General features: G+C 44.9%; 1 protein-coding gene across 1 annotated transcript in view; it reads right to left on the bottom strand.

Annotated features, from left to right (window-relative positions):
* The window catches only part of AVIL (advillin), a 125317-nt gene that overhangs the window by 83096 nt on the left and 19680 nt on the right, over positions 1 to 22541 (bottom strand). The window contains 1 exon segment of the mRNA XM_030198300.1: positions 3291 to 3365. Within this exon segment, the coding sequence (XP_030054160.1) occupies positions 3291 to 3365 (75 nt within the window).

Genomic DNA, 22541 nt, shown 5'->3' with positions numbered 1-22541 from the left:
ATCCGTGCTGACTTTGTCTCATCAGTCCATGTTTTTGTATATGCTCTGCAATTTTATTCTTAATAATAGCCTCCACCATCTTGCCCGGCACCGACGTCAGACTCACCGGTCTATAATTTCCCGGATCTCCTCTGGAACCCTTCTTAAAAATCGGAGTAACATTGGCTACCCTCCAGTCTTCCGGTATTACACTCGATTTTAGGGACAGATTGCATATTTCTAACAGTAGCTCCGCAAGTTCATTTTTTAGTTCTATTAATACTCTGGGATGAATACCATCAGGTCCCGGTGATTTACTACTCTTCAGCTTGCTGAACTGACCCATTACATCCTCCAAGGTTACAGAGAATTTGTTTAGTTTCTCCGATTCCCCCGCTTCAAATATTCTTTCCGGCACCGGTGTCCCCCCCAAATCCTCCTCGGTGAAGACCGAAGCAAAGAATTCGTTTAATTTCTCCGCTACGGCTTTGTCCTCCTTGATCGCCCCTTTAACACCATTTTCGTCCAGCGGCCCAACCGACTCTTTGGCCGGTTTCCTGCTTTTAATGTATCTAAAAACTGCAATGGATTTGACTATTGTTAACATTTTTATCCCCAACAACTTTATTGCTCTACAATTCAACCACTATGCTTTTAGTAAAACTAAATTTTGAAAATGACTGTCACTCATTTGGGAGCACTTGTGAGTCATTATTCAACCAGGACAGCTGAAAAGATTCAACAATTGCACTAGCAGGTTCAATCTGATAAAAAGTTCCTTCAGATCAGACCTGGCTGAAAAACTAGTGATGTCTTCTGACGGTCTGCAGGTATTGATTAAGGGAATCTCTGAAACATTTGACTTCCATACAGCAAACAATGCTTTAACATCCTCATTGCCATTATAATCTGCATTAGAAGTAATGATGTATAACTCATCACTTGCATCTTCATCTTCGTTATCATTGAATGTTTATTTCAGGGGGGAAGGAAAACCACATGTAGGAGTTGGATGGATTTATTGTTTTGTAAGATTTTGTATGTTTTTTCTATTATGTATGCGTTTTTTTGTTATCCATTGAACATTGTTCAGATCAGTGGCGTAGCCAGACCTGACATTTTGGGTGGGCCCAGAGCTAATATGGGTGGGCACTATATATATATATATAAAGAGAGAGAGAGAGAGAGATGAGTCCACCCACCGGTCCACCCAGAGAAAACCGCTGGCGCCTACACTTTTTTTTTAAATTTTAAGCTAGGCACTGCAGAGACCATCCCCACCCAAAAACCCACCAAAATGAGAGAAAGACAACTTTTTAAAAATTAAGCTAGCTTGGCACTATTAAAATTTATTGTTAAGGAATTTTTAGGTGGGGATGGGCTCCTCATTGCCCTAGGGCGGCACTGGCAGTGAAACATCTACCCCCCCCCCCCCCCATCCAGAAGCCCACCAGACCACAGCCATCATTTTGATTACAAAAGAGTAATCAAAATGCTGGCAGGTCATGGTGGTGGGCTTCTGGGTGGGCTCTTCACTGCAGGGCAAAAAAAAGGTATATTTTAATAATTAAATATGTACATTTTTTGCCCTAGGCTTACCCCACCCAGAAATTCCACAATACATTTTAATAGTGCCCAGGCCCCAGCTAGCTTAATTAAAAAAAATTACAAGATGATGTTAATTATATGATGTAAAAAAACAAAAAAGCATTTACAATTTATTACCTGCTGCTGGGCTGGGCTGGCAGCTGCTGCTAACTCGATTCTGGAACTGGAATAATGATCTCGATTCCAACTAGAACCTTCTTCTTTCCCTTTCCCAAAGTCCCACGTTTCAGGGCAGGGCCAGGCTGAGGATCGCACTAATAGTCAACCCCCTGCGTGCCGTGCGTGCAGCCGTGCACTTGCAGCTATGCCCGAGCGAACCGACAACGGAGCCGAGGAGCGAGTCGAGAGCGAGGCTGAGGCGCACGCCCGCCGCCGCGCACAGCCACGTCCGCGTAGGATAGATAGAAAACATCTACAACGCGCCTGAGTGGAGAGATCAGCTGAGCCTGCCCTGAGCGGGTGTGCTAGTACGCTGCTGCAGTCAGTGAGTATGTATTGTGCACTTGCTTGGGTGGCGTGGTGGGCGGGCCAATCGGGCTGGAAGCAGGAAGGAACCTCGGACCTCCTGGAGAGATCTGCTGAGCCAGAGCGCAAGCGGGTGCCGTCTCTGCTGTATGCTAGGCTGCTGCTGCTGCTTCAGTGTGCGTGCGGTTGGGTGGGCGGGCCTGGGCTGAAATTGGGTGGGCCTGGGCCCACCCAGGCCCACCCTTAGCTACGCCCCTGGTTCAGATCATGCAGAATATAAATTTTTTAATAAATAAATCATCCTGCTGTCCAATAACGGAGAAGGCTTTCATAAGGGTGGAATCTATTGTCTATTTTTGTTCTAATAATTTCTCATCTGATAGCGAACTCTGCTTGAATATCTTTGAGAACTGATGCAAGAACATCAAATGTATGAGAACCCTTCAGTCTTAAGGCCAGACAAGCAGACTTCCTCTCTAAAGGCTATCAATCCAGTGGCAGTTAACCCAATGTAAAATTTCCCATGGAATGACGAGCAGTCGGTTGTGATAGAGACATATATCTGTTCACCAAGAATTTCTAAAAGCTTTACCTTCATCTCCACTTCAAAATGACCCAATTCATCACTGTTCTGTTTGGCTAGAGACCAGAAACCAGTTCATAAAACACAAGCAACTTCACTGTTCTCATAGGCTATATTCACTGAATAACAAAATCTAAGATGAGATGATCCACTGTTTGCTTGATGAGCTTTGCAATAGCAAAATCCTGTTCCAGGGTTTGCTGTTTCATTTGGGTTACTGAGGAATCGTCATTTACATCTGGCTTCCGCTTTACTTTTTACTTTTAACTGCAAGCATCAGATGTTAACTGAGTAAAAGTAGTAAAAATTTGTGAAATTATTACATTGGTAAAAGTAAAAGTAACAAATGTTTCCTGTACTTCTTTACAAGTAAAAATGACAATCAAAACCTTTACTTAAGTACAGTCACTAGTTACATTTACTTAGTTACTATAAAACACAAGCTGTACATGGGTAATTTTAAGCACAGTTTGGACACACGGATTTATAAAAGCCTATTTTAGCATGTACAGTACAGCACCACTTTACACACAGAAAGGCTTTCAAAATTATCCCGAAAGTGGGAAACAAGGAACGAAAGGCAGATACTAGTAAAACACGAACTGGATTCTCAAAGAGCTAGTAATCAATTGCCAGACAAGAATTCATTACTTACAGACAGCAGGACATAACAGTCGCCTTCGTAGAAGTTTCCATATGCTTTCTGAGGAACCTGCACCAAGTCCATTTTCTAAAGGAGAAAAACAGGTTATGAAAGCAGAAAAAATAACCCATACTAAATTAAAACACCTTATTCTCACCTTTACAACTGGAAGGATCACTGGAGGGGCACAGGGATACACAGCCTTTCACCTTTAGGACTGGACAGCTCAGGGGATGGGCAAAGGGATACAGAGCCTGTCACTTCTAGGACCAGATGGATCAGGGTATTGGCACAGGGACACAGAGCCTGTTACCTCTAGGCAGAGGCATAGCCAGATCTTGATTTTGGGAGGGACCTGAGCCCAAAGTGGGAGGCACATTTTGCCCTGCCTCCCTGCTGCTCTCCACCCCCACCGCAACCCCACATACCTGGGCTGGCTGAGGTCCTCATGCTCCACCAGCAGAAGACTTCCTGTGGCGATACTCGGTGCCACGCTGTTTGTCCTGCTTTCCTGCCCTGATGCGCATGCGCAGTTTCCTTAAAACCAAGCATGCACACAAGGGAGGGGGAAGCAGGGCAGGTAGTGTGGTGGTGAATATGCCACAGGGAAAGCTTTTGCTGGTGGGGCTTTGGAACCCCCACCAGTCAAACCAGCATACTTTGTGGGACCTAAACCCAAATTTGGGGGCTCATGCCCCCAAGGCCCCCCATGGCTATACCACTGCCTCTAGGACTGGAGGGATCAGGGGATAGGAACAGGGATGCAGAGCCTGTCACTTCTAGGACTAGATGGATCAGGGAATGGGAAAGGGAAATGGAACCTCTCACCTCTACGACTGGATGGATCAGGGGAAGGACACATGGATATGGAGTCTGTCACCTGTAGGACTGGAAGGATCAGGGATGGACATATGGACACGGAGCCTGTCACCTCTAGGACTGGATGGACCAGGGGATGGATATAGGGACACGGAGCCTGTCAGCTCTAGGACTGGATGGATCAGGGGATGGACACAGGGACACAGAGTCTGTCACCTCTAGGACTGGATGGATCAGGGGATGGACACAGGGACACGGAGTCTGTCACCTCTAGGACTGGATGGATCAGGGGATGGACATAGGGACACGGAGCCTGTCACCTCTAGGACTGGATGGATCAGGGGATGGACACAGGGACACGGAGCCTGTCACCTCTAGGACTGGATGGATCAGGGGATGGATATAGGGACACGGAGCCTGTCAGCTCTAGGACTGGATGGATCAGGGGATGGACATAGGGACACGGAGCCTGTCACCTCTAGAACTGGATGGATCAGGGGATGGACACGGAGCCTGTCACCTCTAGGACTGGATGGATCAGGGGATGGACACAGGGACACGGAGCCTGTCAGCTCTAGGACTGGATGGATCAGGGGATGGATATAGGGACATGGAGCCTGTCAGCTCTAGGACTTGATGGATCAGGGGATGGACATAGGGACACGGAGCCTGTCACCTCTAGAACTGGATGGATCAGGGGATGGACACGGAGCCTGTCACCTCTAGGACTGGATGGATCAGGGGATGGACACAGGGACACAGAGTCTGTCACCTCTAGGACTGGATGGATCAGGGGATGAATACATGTCATGTCCAGGACTCTCACAGCTGAAGTCTATGCACTGCACTGTTGGGTGGATCTGGACACAACTGCCAGGGCTGCCATGACATTTGCAGTGTAACTATCTAGTTAATTTCTTGCCACTTCTTCTTCAATGTCCCCAGATTGTACATGTGGTAAGTGAGAGACAGGAAAAAACCTGCAGTCACCGGCCCTCAGCAGTCAGTGCAACCCCAGTTGCCTTCCTATGGACCCTTCCTGTGCCCTGAGCTCCACGAGGGCTGCACCATTCTTCTGGTCATGATTTGTGCTGTGGCACTGCAGCTCTAGTGATTTTGGTCCTTGCCCCATTCTTAAGGAATAATGCAGGGCCACTTCAGTTTTAGAAAGGTCAGTTTAATTTCACAGACCCAGCTGATGCTCTTCCAGAGTAGGCAGACTTGTTTTGGAGCATATGTGCTGTGTGCACAGGTTTTTTTTTTTAACCCTGCATGGACCAGTGGGGGCAGGAACCTTCCTACATCCTTTTCAAAACAGTAAACCTGCAGTTGGTCCTGACTCAGGCACTCACAGGAGACTGTGGAAGAGCAGTTTTAAGCTGTAAGTCAGAACAAGTCTATAGAGGTTCTAGCGCCAGACCTTGGGCAAGTCACTGTTATCTCACAGAAACATAGAAAAATGAAGGCAGATAAACACCATATGGCCTATCTAGTCTGCCCATCCATGCCATCTACTATCCCTTTCACTCTTATAGAGATCCTACGTACCTGTCCCAAGCTTTCTTGAATTCAGATACAGTTTTTGTCTCCACCACCTCCACAGGAGGCTGTTCCACTAATTCACCACCCTTTCCATGAAGAACTATTTCCTCAGGTTACTTCTGAGTCTATCACCTTTCACCTTCATCCTATGACCCCTCATTCTAGAGCTTCCTTTCAATTGAGACTCACCACCTGTGCATTTATGCCACATAGGTATTTGAACATCTCTATCATATCTCCCCTCTCCTGCCTGTCTTCCAAAGTATACATATTGAGATCTTAAAGTCTGTCCTCATATGCTTTATGACAAAGACCACTGACCATTTTAGTAGCCACCCTCTGGTCTGTCTCCATCCTGTTTATATCTTTTTGAAGGTGTGGTCTTCAGATTTGTGCACAATATTCTAAATGAGGTGTCACCAGAGTCTTATACAGAGGCATAAGAACATAAGAATGGTCTAGGCAACTGCCTACTCAATGTCCAGGTTGGTGGGATGGAAGGCACACAAAGAATTTATTTGTTGGGACCAGAGCCAGGCTCAGGAATATCCTGTCAGGTTGAGCAAGCTCTGCACCAGACTTCACACTTCACACAATGATGTTGAGACCAAACCAGTTCTTTTGCTGAAAACAGAACTTTTTCTGTCCTTCAGTTGATGAGGGTACAGCTTCCAACACTTCAACACAGATGGCCAACTATATACAATAGCTTTTTCCTCTCCTCCAATAAAGCACAGAAATTACAAACAGCTTCTCCTTATTCTCCCTGTTACTCAAACCACTCACCGGTGTGGTGAGGGCTTGGCTTGCACAGTTCACTTGCTGTTTAAGCAGATATTAACTGTTATCAAAAGTCAATTGGTTGGTAATCACTTACAGGCTCCTTGGTATCTAGGTGATATATACAGTATGGTGCCTCTGCAGCCAGGCTATTTCATGTGTTACAGATCTTTTCTCCTCCTACCTGTTATGGTTAGAAGTACAGGCTGCCTGGATGTCATCACAGGTACCCTACTACTACTACTACTATTTAGCATTTCTATAGCGCTACAAAGCGTACGCAGCGCTGCACAAACATAGAAGAAAGACAGTCCCTGTTCAAAGAGCTTACAATCTAGTAGACAAAAAATAAAGCAAACAAATCAATTAATGTGTAGAGGAAAGAGGAAAGGAGGGTAGGTGGAGGCGAGTGGATACAAGTGGTTACGAGTCAAAAGCAATGTTAAAGAGGTGGGCTTTCAATCTAGATTTAAAGATGGTCAAGGATGGGGCAAGACGTAGGGGCTCAGGAAGTCTATTCCAGGCATAGGGCGCAGCAAGACAGAAGAAGTGAAGTCTGGAGTTGGCAGTAGCTGAGAAGGGAACCCTGAATGAAACCTCTCTCCTTCCCTGGACACATAAGGGTGGAAAGGTTCCTCATACCTTCCCACTAAAACAAGCTAGCAACCAGGTCTTGGGTCTGTTACTCGTCCCTTGGTCCTTGAATCCTTGCTCCTTTAGCAAGTGCCCATTAGTGCCAACTCGTGGGAGTATGGTAGGCTGATTCTGCATTCAGATCACTGCATCAGGCTGGTCAGGAGGGATCTCCCTCTTTACATGGGTCAAAGGCAGGAGATGGAACCAAGACAAATTTGGTGGGCAAAAAGGGAACTAATAACACATAGAGAGGAGGTAACTGCTGCCATCAGACCCTTCCGCACATTATCATAAACCCTCCTATTGTTCCATCAATTTTCAGAGGCTTCTACCCTCTCCGGAAACTTCTAGTGTGAACATGTGACTTCCTGACAGGTGCTGGAATAGGAAAAAACAACAGGTTGACAGCATTCCACAACTTTAGCTGGATCCAAGTTGTCTATCTGCTGAGTAGATGGAAACCTAGAGATGAGAGGTGGGCTAACATCCAGATAGTTTCTTCCTATTGGCTATCAGGGCTGCCATAGGCCAGCAATGGTAGCACTAACTTAATGGACTGAGGGGCAGATGCACTAAAAAAATCGTTAAAGCCCTTCCCTTACCAATTCCTTAGCGAATCGGTAAGAAATGGGCATGCATCAAGGAAATCCCATGCAAATGAGCTGGTCGCTGCTAGCTCATTTGCATGGGATTTCCTTCAAAGCCAGTCGGCCAGCTGAGCATGCGCAGAGCAGCCAAGCGTTATACTGGCTGCTCTGTGCATGCCAAGGACATCCTTTATGGACATCCTTCACTCAAGTCTAGGGAGTAGGCGTCTTTCACAGGTTTGCAATACTCTCTCGGGGCTGCTGTGAGGGAATTGGAAGGTGCAGCTCGTGGGACTGCTCTCTACTCTATAGGGATAGGCGGTGGTGGTGTGTGTTTATATTTCATACCTTTAAAAATGTCAGTGGGTAAAAAAAACATTATAAAAAAAACAGGGAGACAGATTAAAACGTCTGAGAAGGACGACAATCTTGAAAAATAAAATGTCCAAGTACTCGTCAGGGACGTCCTTCTAAAGTGCCTAACATGGACGTCCTTCATTCACAAAACCAAAAAGGACGTCCCTGACGAGCACTTGGACGAGACAAAAAAAAACCTCCTCTAGGTCTCTCTCAGCCAATCACAGTGCATTTAGCTGTCACTGGTGTCAGCTAAACGCGCTGTGATTGGCTGAGAGGCCGTGAGGGGGGGGGGGCTCACAATCGTGATCCACATTCTGTGAGGTCAGAATCTGGTTCTGATCTTCCTCCCTCATTCACTGCTGTTATCTCCATATACGAGCCCCATCCTCTCCCCCTCCCCCTTTTCAGCCTTTGCCTTAACACAAGGGGAGCCTGGAGGCAATGGGGTAGCAGTGCTCTGCTTATACTGAGCAGGCAAGAGGTGCTAGTATGACATCAACCTCATTATCAACCCTTTGCCAGGGGGGTCACAGAGGCAGAAATCGCATTATTAACACTTTCCCAGGCAGGATCTCAGCATTAGCCAAAGTTGGAGATGCACCAGTGACTCACCCGAGTTGGAACCCAAGAGGAAATGAATTGCATGACAGCCAGGTATTATTGAGACTGCTGCAAAAGTCCAAGTGCTCGTCAGGGACGTCCTTTTTTGTTTTTGTGAGTGAAGGACGTCCATGATAGGCACTTTAGAAGGACGTCCCTGATGAGCACTTGGACTTTTTTTTTCAAGATTGTCGTCCTTCTCAGATGTTTTAATCTGTCTCCCCGGTTTTTTTACCCACTTTGCTGACATTTTTAAAGGTATGAAATATAAACACACACCACTACCGCCTATCCCTATAGAATAGAGAGCAGTCCCGCGAGCTGCGCCTTCCGATTCCCTCACAGCAGTCCCAACGAGAGGTGAAGACCTCCTGTTAGATTTTCCATGGTAAGGGGATCAGAAAATGGTAGTGCATCTCATTGTAATATGAATTATACACATTATAATACTAATTTGATTATCTGCATTCTGTTTTCGTTAGCTGCTACCGTGACAGGACAATGCCCTTTTGTGTATGTCCTGGTTTACTACTTGCACGTTAAACTGGCTAAAACCAGTTTAAAACCCACATTACTGGCTCATTTATTTTAGTGCATCTAGCCCTGAATAAAGTGTGCACAGCAGAGAACTAAAAAAAACACAAACAGCTGTTAAAATTCTCATGATGTTACAAAAACATAAGCATTGCAATACTGGGATAGACCGAAGGTCCATCAAGCCCAGTATCCCGTTTCCAACACAGGCCTCCTTCTCCTCTTTTCCTGATATCACCAAGGAGGAAACCGCCCACCTTCTTTCCTCCTCGAAATGCACCACCTGTTCCTCTGATCCCATCCCCACCAACTTACTAAACACCATCTCTCCTACTGTCACCCCCCCCCCCCCCCCATCTGTCATATCCTCAACCTCTCTATCTCAACTGCAACTGTCCCTGATACCTTCAAGCATGCTATAGTCACACCACTCATCAAAAAACCATCACTAGACCCTACCTGTCCTTCCAACTACCGCCCCATCTCCCTCCTACCCTTCCTCTCCAAGATACTTGAACGTGCCGTTCACAGCCACTGCCTTGATTTTCTCTCCTCTTCAATCCGGTTTTCGCCCTCTACACTCGACAGAAACGGCATTCATTAAAGTCTTTAATAGCCTGTTCCTTGCAAAATCCAAAGGTCACTACTCCATCCTCATCCTCCTCGACCTATCCGCCACTTTTGACACTGTCAATCATAATCTACTCCTTGCCGCACTATCCTCATTTGAATTCCAGGGCTCTGTCCTCTCCTGGTTCTCCTCTTATCTCTCCCACCGTACCTTCAGAGTACATTCTCATGGATCTTCCTCTACCCCCATCCCGCTCTCTGTTGGTGTTCCTCAGGGATCTATCCTTGGACTCCTTCTTTTCTCAATCTACACCTCTTCCCTGGGCTTACTGATCTCATCTCATGGTTTCCAATATCATCTTTATGCTGACAACACCCAGCTTTATCTCTCCACACCTGACATCACTGCGGAAACCCAGGCCAAAGTATCGGCCTGCTTATCCGACATTGCTGCCTGGATGTCCAACCACCACCTGAAACTGAACATGGCCAAGACCAAACTCATTGTCTTTCCACCCAAACCCACTTCTCCTCTCCCTCCACTCTCTATTTAAGTCGATAACACCCTCATCCTCCCCGTCTCATCTGCCTGCAACCTCGGAGTCATCTTCGACTCCTCCCTCTCCTTCTCTGCGCATATCCAGCAGACAGCCAAGACCTGTCGCTTCTTTCTCTATAACATCAGCAAAATTCGCCCTTTCCTCTCTGAGCACACCACCCGTACTCTCGTTCACTCTCTCATTACCTCTCGCCTTGACTACTGCAACCTACTCCTCACTGGCCTCCCACTTAACCATCTATCCCCCCTTCAATTCATTCAGAACTCTGCTGCGCGTCTTATCTTCCGCCTAGACCGATATGCTCATATCACCCTTCTCCTCAAGTCACTTCACTGGCTTCTGATCAGGTACCGCATACAATTCAAGCTTCTCTTATTAACCTACAAATGCACTCAATCTGCAGCCCCTCATTACCTCTCTACCCTCATCTCCCCTTACGCTCCTACCCGTAACCTCCGCTCACAGGACAAATCCCTCCTCTCAGTACCCTTCTCCACCACCGCCAACTCCAGGCTCCGCCCTTTCTGCCTCGCCTTACCCTATGCTTGGAATAAACTCACTGAGCCCATACGCTAAGCCCCCTCCCTGCCCATCTTCAAATCCTTGCTCAAAGCCCACCTCTTCAATGTCGCTTTCGGCACCTAACCATTATTCATCTATTCAGGAAATCTAGACTGCCCCAATTTGATTGACTGCACTTTTTGTCCTTTAGATTGTAAGCTCCTTCGAGCAGGGACTGTCCTCTGTGTTAAATTGTACAGCTCTGCGTAACCCTGATAGCGCTTTATAAATGTTAAGTAGTAGCAGTAAGTACCTAGCAAGATCCCAAAACAGTAAAAGAAGTATCATCACCTTTTTTGTCCTGCTGGCCATTTCTCTCCCTATGCACCCAAGCATCCTCCTGGCTTTTGCTGTCACCATTTCTTCCTCCTTGTGCCTAAGTTTGAAACATCATTCCTAATCTCCTCACGCCTTTGGGAGTTTTCTGATGTCACAAATGCGTTCTTATGTTACATACCATAGAGGTGGCTGCACCTATGTTTCAGCAGCATTAAACTGCAAAGCAGATGTGTTTGGAAGGAACTGTTAGCAGGAGCCATGCTGCAGCCTCCTGCACCCATCCATTGGTTCCCCTCTCTCAGAAGTGCTTGTTTACCGCTGATGTCTGGTGAACAACAGGTGGGCAAGCACCCAAGTACCAGCCTGTTAGGGAGGGGGAAGGGAAACAGAGCAGGGGACCCACCTTTCCCTGAAGGCATTTTCCCCATGGAAACCATTATGAGATAAACAGCAAGAAAGCTCTCATCCTGCCATCCTCAGCCAGGCTGGAAGGGAATTATCACCTCTTTGCACTTTACAGCCTGGAGAGGTACTCAGGGTTTAAAGACTCCAGCTGTGCCTGGCCTCCTTGGAATGATCTCCACCAATGTGTGCCTGGCTCAGGTCACCTCATCTCCCTTCACTGTGCCTCCCCCCAGCCATGGCAGCTCCTTTGCAATATTCAAGATATGGAGGGGAAAAAAATGCAAGCGCTGTGTAAAGCACACAAGGGGGACGAAACCAAAGAAATAAAAGGAAAATCACACAAAAAGGAAAGCAGACCTAAAACAACATCTTGATTATATGTATAAACCATTTCTTAAGAAACCACCAGTATAAATATTCATACATGTTTGCCAAAAAAGCAAACAGTTATCAATATTTACACAGACAGTTTCTTAAGAATTGGCTTATATGTATAATCAAGATTTTAGGCATGCTTTCCTTTTTGTATGATTTTTAAAAATGCATTTATATATTTCTACAGGGCTCTTTAATATACAAAGAGGGGCATAATCGAACAGAAACGCCTATCTCCATGGGCGTTTATCTCCGAGAACGGGTCCGTGAAGGGGCGGACCGAACCGTATTTTCGCAAAAAAATAGACGCCCATGTTTTATTCGACAATGTGTGAGCTGGGCGTTTTTGCTTTTCAGCGATAATGGAAACCGAAATCGCCCAGCTCAAAAACGAATAAATCCAAGGCATTTGTTCGTGGGAGGGGCCAGGATTCGTAGTGCACTGGTCCCCCTCACATGCCAGGACACCAACCGGGCACCCTAGGGGGCACTTTTACAAAAACAAAAAAAAAGGTAAAAGAGCTCCCAGGTGCATAGCACCCTTCCCTTGTGTGTTGAGCCCCCCAAATCCCCCTCAAAACCCACTGCCCACAAGTCTACACCATTACTATAGCCCTAAGGGGTGAAGGGGGGCACCTACATGTGGGTACAGTGGGTTTGGGGGGTTGGACGACTAATAAGCATTAAGCAGCACAATTGTAACAGGTAGGGGGGGGGTGGGCCTGGGTCCACCTGCCTGAAGTCCACTGCACCCCCTAACAACTGCTCCAGGGACCTGAATACTGCTGCCAGGGAGGTGGGTATGACATTTGAGGGTGAAAATAAAAAGTTGTGAAACATCATTTTTTTGTGGTGGGAGGGGGTTAGTGACCACTGGGGGAGTCAGGGGAGGTCATCCCCGACTCCCTCCAGTGGTAATCTGGTCATTTAGGGCACTTTTGGGGGCCTTATTCGTGAAAAAACAGGGTCCAGGAAAAGTGCCCTAAATTCTAGCTAAAAACGCATACTTATTTTCCATTATCGGCGAAAGGCGCCCATCTCTGTTCGGGTGATAACCACGCCCCAGTTCCGCCTTCACCACGCCTCCGACACGCCCCCGTCAACTTTGTCCGCATCCGCGACGGAGTGCAGTTGAAAACGTCCAAAATCGGCTTTCGATTATACCGCTTTATTCCTTTTTGTGAGATAAACGTCCATCTCCCGATTTAGGTCGGAACTTGGGCGTTTTTCTCGTTCGATTATAAGCTGGAAAGTGTCCAGAAAAAAAGAGGACCACTAACATTTTTCCAAATGACCCAAAAACAAATGTACTCTTATTAAAACATGATTACTATTATTGACAGGTGTTACTGCAAGATGCTGTTAAAACTGGATGATCCCTGTTTTCAAACTGATGTCATTCAAGAAGTGACCATTAAAATCCATTTTAGCAAAATGGCATTGAAGACTTTGTGAACATGTCAAGGTTGATGGAAGGCATATAACTCCGCAGAATTGTATGGAAATTAGATACAGAAACCAAGTCCAGCATTTGCCTTAATACTCATAGTTTAAAAAAAAACAAAACAGTTTTAACAAGTTGTTTAATGTGACTCTTCACGGATAATGAAGGGCAATCACTGTTCCTAAATTTTGACTATAAAGCTTGGGTTTTTGCCACATTCAACTGAAATCTGTTAGTAGAAAGCCACCTACGAATCAATATCAAAGACTGAGATAAATGTTTTAAAGCCTCATCAATTGTACCATCAACGGAAAAAAAAAACCCTACAGATAGTCATCTTAAATTTTGTACTGAAACCCCAAACATGTCAGCAGTTTACAAAATGGTGTCATATAAAGATTGAAAAAGACAGCGGATAATGCAGATCCTTGAAGTACTCTAGCACTGACCAGAATTCAGGAAGAAACATCCTGCCCAATCCTGACCTGAAAAATCCTATTAGACCAGAATGAACTAAATCACTTCAAACCTTCCCCGCTAATCCAAAACTTGACAGACATTCAAGCAGAATTATATGACTGACTGTGTCGAATGCTGCAGAAATGTCAAGAGTAGCCATCAAAAATTGAGTCCCATCTTCAAAACCTAATTTGATAGTGTCACACACAGATATTAATAATGTTTCAGTATTATGTTTTGTGTGAAAACCAAACCGATGTTTATTGAGAAGATTATTCTGCTCAATGAAATCCTGTAACTGCTGAAAAACTTTTGCTAAGAAAAGAAAAGAAAAAGAAGATACTGTTCAATAAACCCTGATATGTGAAACTGCTTTTACCACATCCTCTGGTAACAAGTTCCAGAGCTTAACTATTTGTTGAGTGAAAAAAATATTTCACCTATTTAAAAATATTACCATGTAACTTCATGGATTCGCCCCTTGTCAATTCACGTTTACCCATTCTACTCCACTCAGAATTTTGTAGAGATCTATTATATCCCCCTTCAACTATGTCTCTCCTCCAAACTCAAGAGCCCTAACCTCTTAAGCCTTCCTCATAGGGAACTCATCCCATCCCCTTAAACATTTTAGTTGCTCTTCTTTGAACTTTTTCTAATTCTGCTGTGTCTTTTTTGGGGGGATACGAAGACCAGATTGCACACAATACTCAAGGTGAGGTTGATCCATTAAAGAGCATATTCCTACCATCAGGGAAGTTTTGATAACAATATCTACACTGGCAGATTCCTTTTTCATGACAGACAGCAATCTCAAAATATAGAACATTGTGAAGATTATAGGAAAATATTCATTATTTGGAGAAAACCTTTACTGATGTATACATATGCTTCATTAACTCCTGATGCAGATTTTTATTGAAACGGGGCCATATTGGGTTTTCTTGTTTTAAGTTAACACAGAATTTTTAATAAACTGATATTTTATTCCTTTGGTGCCATTCACTTTTTGTTCTTTATAACTGTGGAGGTCGGCTTGATCTCTTAACCAGAATGGGTGCACAAACAGTACCCTAATTGTTCACTGTGGAAGTCTTGAAAACCAGACCTGTCTTATCCAAGGGCTGAAAGGGAGATAAGTGTCTCGAAGACCACATCTTGGAAGTGGTGACCACCTGCCTCCAGGGGCTATTAGTCCTGTTATAAATCATTTGTGGGAGATGTGGAGGCCAGAGCAGTGGTTTAATAAGAAAGGGGAAAGTGAGGAATACCGTGCATCCTTTGTAGAGCCTGGTGCATAGGCAGTAGAATGGGATGGGCCACTGGAGCCATGGCCCAACCAATATTTTGCAAAGTAAAAAATCACCAACTAAAGAACCTGGGAAAAGGCTAAAGATTGGGTTTTTTGGCCCCTCCAACCAAAAAGGTGTTCCACTGCACCTGGCCTAGAGCCACGGCTATGTAGATGTAGGCTACTTCAATGTCACCAGCCCCCAGAAAACCTGTGCTGTACCTCTCTCTCTCTCTCTCTCTCTCTCTCTCTCTCTCTCTCTCTCTCTCTCTCTCTCTGACATTGACAACTCAGGTCCAAATGATTTAAATCATAAACATTCTCAAATTCTCAGGAAATAATCTTAATTTGGGAGAAAAAAAACCCCTATGTATTAGATATTCAATAAAATATTATTGTATATGGCAGCTTAGGCAGGTTTTTGCTAAAACATTAGTAATTACAGAGATATATGAACTGAACATAGAGCTGAAACTGGACCCAAATCCTTTTTCTGCCTGGTTTCAGTTTCACACAAAAGGCTATAGCAATAGTCTCAATTTCAGCCAAAACTGACTGTGTTTTCAATGCAAGCCGAAAATTTGTGTTTTCTCCTGTTTGTCTGCCTCCCTCCCCCTCCCCTCTGAACAGGAGTTGCCTTTACTCCCTGTCCACCTGTAGGTGCCCCCCTAGGGCCTATCTTAAAATCCCTTGTGGTCCAGTGGTATAATTAGGGCAGGAGTGATCCCCAGTCACTCCTGCTCATGCTGGATCTGCTCTCAGAATGGCTGCCATGACCTCTAGTAGCAATGTCGTGAGACTGTTGCAAGAGGTCATGGCAGCCATTTTGAGAGTAGAGCTGACATGGGTAAGAGCAACTGGGGATCACTCCTGCCCTGACTACACCACTAAATCACAAGCGATGGTAAGGTAGTCAGGGGAGGCAGCTACTCTTTTCATTTTTCAAATAAATACTTTTGATACAAAAGTTTAGCAGAAATTTAAGTCTGTAAAATTGGGATGACAAATGTGGTGCAAAGTCAGCCATTATAAAAGCACTGTGGCTTTTAGTTTCAGTTTTCATTAGCTGAGGTCCATCTGTGTGGAGGCTATTCTGCTTGGAAATAAAATATGGTCTTTCATTATTTAAATTATTATATATATTCTGGCTTGGGTCCCATTTGGGTGATTCTAAAGAATTTCCAGGCTCTACTGGATATGATGAAGATTCAGCATTTTAATCAAACTTCTGGTATTCAGAAGCTACATTCTATAAGAAAGGAACCTGCAGTGATTGTTTTCAAGCACAAGTACTGGTTAAGCTTATAGTGTTAGTAGGAAAAGATATTACGATGAAGGAGAAATTAGGTTTTACCTGATAATTTTCTTTCCATTAGTCCTCCCCACTATTCCAGAACCTGTGGGATATTTCTGTCCATTAATGCTCATTAATGGAGATAGAGAACTAAAAACTGACCTGAGACATTTCTCTTTAGGCATCCAGTCCAGATCCTCATCATTTACATCAACAAGCAGTAAGGAGAAACTCAGAACAACACAACAGCATTACAACACAACAGCATTAAACAACTTGCTAATCTAACACCAACCAGATGTTCAAAAATATGTGGACCTCTGTCATCCCTGGACAACTTGTAGAGAATAAGAGACATGCAGGAAGAACCATGCAAGGTGACCCATGCAAGATGACCCATGACTTCACACTGACTAAATATCTCAGAAACCTCAGCCAGGCCTCTGGAATAGTGGGAAGAACTAATGGAAAGAAAATTATTAGGTAAGACCTAATTTCTCCTTCCATTATGTAGCTTCCTACTATTCCAGAACCTGTGGGGCATTCAAAAGCAATCCCTAGAGTGAGTGGGATCCTGGCGCCGCTGCTTTGAGGACCAAAGCCCCAAAACTGGCTTCTGAGCAGTGAGCACACCGCAACATCTATCCTGTACTGCTTGGCAAAGGTATGCAGCATCGACCATGTCGCCGCCTTGCAAATATTCGCCAAAGACAGTAAGGTAGTCTCCACCCAGGATGTCACTATACGTCTAGTAGAATGAACCTGCTAGGTCTGAGGAGCCTGCTTCCCTTCAAGCAAATAAGCTGATGCGATAGTCTCCTTCAGCCATCTAGCAATTGTGGACTTGGAAGCTGACAAACTCATTTGTGACTTCCAGATATCTAATGGAGGACTCTACACACATCAAGAAGCTTCAAGGAAGAGTACTGAGCCTCTTCGTCCTCTCTGCTGTAATCAGGTCCTGAATGTCTGGATGTATCGGGAAGGCCTTGGAAGGACCTCTAACCCCCTCTTGATTGACGAACATGGAACTCCTGATGCTGAAGCAAAAGACTCCTCAATGGAAAGCACTGCCAGTGCCTCAGAAATAAGAGTACTGAGCACCTCTTTAAGAAACAACCTCAGTACTTTTGGATCATCCCCTTCCTCAGGAGGGAGCTCCCTGTCCTCTAATGGCTACTTCAACGATGGCTCTTCTGAATAGAAAGGCAACATCAGATAAGGAGGGGGAAGCAGATATAGCCTCCTCTGCGCACTCCTGGAGATCTAAACGAGATCTCCTAGGAGCCAGAGGGGCAACAAGGTGAGAAACTGAAGCACCTTGCAGCAACTCTGACTGTAACTGCTTCAGTCAATAGGCCTGGCTGATATTTATTTATTGCATTTGTATCCACATTTTCCCACCTATTTGCAGGCTCAATGTGGCTTACAATATTACAACATGATAAGTATCATTACAATATTACAACATGACAAGCAACATTAAAGAGTAGGGAACAATTAATTACATACTGAATAAGTGTAGCAGAATGGATGTGATCAGTACAGTAAACAAGTGAACAGTCAGAATATCAAGTGACTAGCGACGTGTTAGAATTCCTATTATTGATAGGTAAGTCTTGTTGAAAAGATAAGTTTTTAATGATTTCCGGAAGTCGATTAGGTCGTGAATAGTCTTCAGGTCAGGTGGTAGTGCATTCCACATCTGCGTGCCAATGTAGAAAAAGCTAGATGCATGTACTAACTTGTATTTTAGACCTTTTAGAGCTTGGAAAATGGAGTCCTAGGAATGTGCACGATGATCTTTTAGCGTTCCTTGGTGGAAGATCAATAAGGTCTGACATGTAGGCCGGCGCATTTCCGTGAATAACCTTATGGACCGGAGTGCATATTTTGAACACAGTACATTCTTTGACTGAAAGCCAGTGCAGCATCTCTCTTAGGGGTTTAGTGCTTTCGTATTTTGTTTTTCCAAATATTAGTCTGGTTGCGGTGTTCTGAGTTGTTTGAAGTTTCTTGATGATATACTCTTTGCAGCCAGCATAAAGCGAGTTGCAGTAGTCTAGATGACTTAGCACCATCGATTGTACCAGATTGCGGAAGATGGCTCTTGGGGAAAAAAGGTTTTAATCTCTTGAGTTTCCACATTGATTGGAATATCTTCTTCGTTGTATTCTTTACATGGCTTTCAAGTATGAGATTTCGATCAATGGTGACTCCAAGAATCTTCAGGGTGTCAGAGATAGGAAGGGACAAGATATGATAATGTCCGGAGAAAACAAAGGTCCCGATGCAGCTGAATGCTCTGTTGGGCCCTGAGGCTATAAAATGGCAGCTGTGCTCCACACGTGATCAGCCAGAGGCTGCTCCTCACCGCCAGACTTGTCGAGAAATCCTTGTTAAAGTGGTTCTCCAAGTTGTCACACTGTGCTTGCAGTCAGAAGCATAGCCAGGTTGTGACGCCAGGGGGAGCAAAGAGGTACGCACTGCGTAGGTGCCAGGGGCGTAGCCAGACAGCAGATTTTGGGTGGGCCTAGCTAGGCAAGAAGTGGGTGGGCACCAAGTGTTTTCCACCCCACCAAAAAAATATCTCAGCTGGTGGAAAAATGCTTCTCTCCACCTTGGCAGTAGGCAGGCGCTGAAAACTGAGAATGTGCAGGTGCCAGTATTGTGGAGAGTAGCATTTTTGTTACCATCAGGGGGAAGTGTTCAGCTGGCAGAGATTGGGATCCCCACCAGCTACTGCTAAATGTGTATTACTGTTGGGTGGGCCTGAGCCCTTTGTGGGTGGGCCCTGGCCCACCCCAGCCCACCTGTGGCTACGCCACTGGTAGGTGCGACAGACAGCCTGAAAAATAGGTGCTCTCGCTGCCCAAAATCCATTTGGGGGAGCGGTCACTCCCCTGCTGCCCCACCTAGCTACGCCACTGCTTGTAATTTCTGGGGCTGGGGGTAATAATCTCCTGTGGGAAACTGTGACAATCCCCAGTGGACTTCATTGGTTCACATTCACACAACCAAACTTAGATTTCGGTTTCGGCTTAAACCAGGCAATAAGTTCAGCTGCAGTTTTGGTTTTTGGCCGAAAAACAGTTTTGGTAGCAGTTTCAGTTTCAGCTGAAACTGAAAAAAAAAGCAGTTTCTGTCAGCCTTGAACTGATCAAGCCAAAACAATTCACAACACATGCAGATCTTCCTAAGCCATTTCCTCTGAAGGGTAGCTGCAGGATACAAAATAAATAAAGGGTCCTTTTACTAGGCTGTGGTAAAAATTGGCCTCAGTGCACCATCATGCAGGTCTTTCATATGCACTAAGGCCATTTTTACTGCAGTCGTAAAAATGCCATTTTTAAAAATATTTTCTCCATTAATGACCTGTGCTAATGTTGCTATTACTACATGGCCATTAAAAAATTACCACAGCAGAACTTACTGCCACCTATTTGGTAGGCAATAAGGGCTCCTGCGTTATCTGTGCACTAACCAGTTAGCATGCCATAATGTAGATATGCCAACTGGCACAGGAATACCCACTCTCTACCCCTGACATGCCCCCTCAAAAAAAATACAAAAAATTATTTAGTTCACGTTTAGCTTGCGCACATTCAAAAACTACTATGTGATGCCGTAACGTGTCCCATAGTAATCCATTTTTTGCTGGGTTAGGTACTAATACGCACCTAATGCAGCTTAGTGAAAGGACCCTAAGGGAGAGAGAGGAATTTTCAGCAGTAGCTAGAGTGGAACAGCACTGCTACCAGCCAAATCTTTCTGCATACCAGAAGAGCTTTAGTTTTGCTCTCCCTGCCTCAGTAAGTGGAGCTTTATGAGATTTTGCTGTTTTAAAGCAGCTTCAGTGCTTTGCAATTAAATGTGATTCCTCCACAGGCTATTTAAAAGTCACCAGAGCACTGTAATAAACGGGCATCAGTCTCTTACAAAGTCCCTTATCAGCCAGTCCATTTCTTCTCTGTGCAGATCTGTGCTACAGTTATTCTGTAGAAGCAGGTTATGATCTGCATGTAACAAGCCCAGCAAGCACCCTAATTAAGTTACTCCCTCTAGAGTTATAGTCATTAGCCCAGTCCGCTGAGCTGCCAAGTTACTCAGTTCCAGGAGACAGATTTTAGTCTATTCCTGGTTTTGCAAGTACATTCTAGAGCAGTGTGGTATTTGCAGTCCCTGATTCTATACATTAAAATCAGTGCTGCAGATTCCATAATGCAACCGGATGAGGCTGTGAGAAATCTAAGACTGGTCTAAAATGTTCCCATGGAATTGGTTAATTTAGCACCTATGAAATCAATCTCATGCCTATTCATTGCAGATTTCATGAAAAGATGACTGTTTGGGTGTGTCCTGGGTTCAGAACTCTTATCCCTAGAAGAAAAGAGAGATTATGAGGACATGTTTACAGCCTGGCCAAAGAACGACACTGGGATATGATGAACATCTACAAAGAAGCCCTGAACAAAATTCTACAAGCACTTAACCCAATTAAACCATCAGAGCAAGGAGAGCTCCATCTAAGGCTGCTGAAACAGCTGTCAGAAACCGCTAACGTTAATATTCAAGAAATTGCCAAAGGTTGGGAAAGGAACAAGAGCCAAAGTCAGCAAACAAATCCTGCCCTAATGTCCAGTAGAAACCACAAACAGACCATTGGGTCTGAACAGCCTCTTCTGCAGGTCCAAGGAAACAATCACAGATGAGATCTCAGCTTTTAGTGAGCAATTTGGACTGATAAGAGGAGTCAGCTGGGCCTCAGGGAAGGAAAATCATGCCAGACTAATGTAATCAAAGGAAATCCACCTCAACTCCAGCAAAACCTCTCTTCCAGTGTCATGCAGGAGGAGACTGATTGCTGAAGAAAACAGAGGAGGAATCCAGTACAGGGAGGGTGACTGGCTCCATAGGAGAAATCAAATGTTTGTTGGAAATGGGTTTGAAATTCTGGGGAAAGTTGCCAACCATGGGCAGAGATGCCATTACCCAGTTCCAGGAAGAAACCTTTTTGGTCAGTCCTGGTTTAGAACTTACACTGATTTCCATTGAAATCAGTTAAGCAGGTCTCATAATGCATCATATTAGGCTATCGGAAAGCCAGGACTGGCCTAAAATCTCTCTCTTGGAATTGGGTAACTTGGCAGCTCTTCATGGGGTCTCCTCAGGGGTCAGTGTTTTGACTTACACACTAGTATCTTCAAGATGGGTACAGACAAGCAGGTCACACTGCATACAGGTAACACCAATCTCCAGATCACTGTGTATGTGCCAGAAGTCAGGTTCTGCATTCAACATATCAATAGATAAAGTGAGCTGAAAGATGACACACAAGATTCAGCTTTGATGAGAACATTGACGTACCTGGGAAAGAGCTCCCTTGGGGAAGATTACATCCTACGGGAAGCCCAGGGCAGAAACCAAGGAGACGGCCCACTGGCATTACTCAGCTGTGTCAAGGAGGGGGAAGTGGACCTTCTGCTGCTGAGGCCATGGGCAACTGCCCTGCTTGTCCTCATCCTCACCTCAAAACTGGCCCTGATATTCTGAGTGGATGAATTCTGAAGGATCAAGGTATGATTATTCTCAAGAACCCCATAATACGATTCACAGAGACTTCCCAGAAAAGCATATGGGATCCCAGAATATATCAGCAGGTAAGAAGAAGTGATTATACCCATATATAAGGCACCAATCTATCTACATCTAGAATATTGCTCACTGTCCCAGCTAGTTGACAATGGACAAAGGAAAGCTACCAGAATGAGACACGAAAGGTAGAACTGCAACAATGAAGCCTGACTAGAACCCGCAGTCTGCATAGCCTAGCTTAGAAAACAGACAACTCGGAGAATACTCTGATCCAGTTTCCAGTAATGTTCTGATGGAGTGTCTGCTTACTGACCTACATAGAAAACAAAGCAAAAATAAAAATAGAGAGATTGTGCTAGACAGGTTGGAGGCCAGCTCTGAGCACTGGTTCACATAAAGGGGAGCTAGCACTTGTTATAAGCTTCCTGAAAATGCGGTGATTCCAGGATCAGTCTGTGGATACAAAGGGAGACTAGCCAGTTTCTTCTAGCAACTGGGTCAAGAGCTGTTAAGAATGGACAGAATGGGCTGCAATCCTCCATCTAGCTAAAACTGGCTGTTCCATACTCCTG

This window comes from Microcaecilia unicolor, chromosome 3 (genome assembly GCF_901765095.1).
Source record: "Microcaecilia unicolor chromosome 3, aMicUni1.1, whole genome shotgun sequence".
Taxonomy (NCBI): Eukaryota; Metazoa; Chordata; class Amphibia; order Gymnophiona; family Siphonopidae; genus Microcaecilia; species Microcaecilia unicolor.
This window is presented reverse-complemented; position numbering and strand designations above follow the sequence as displayed.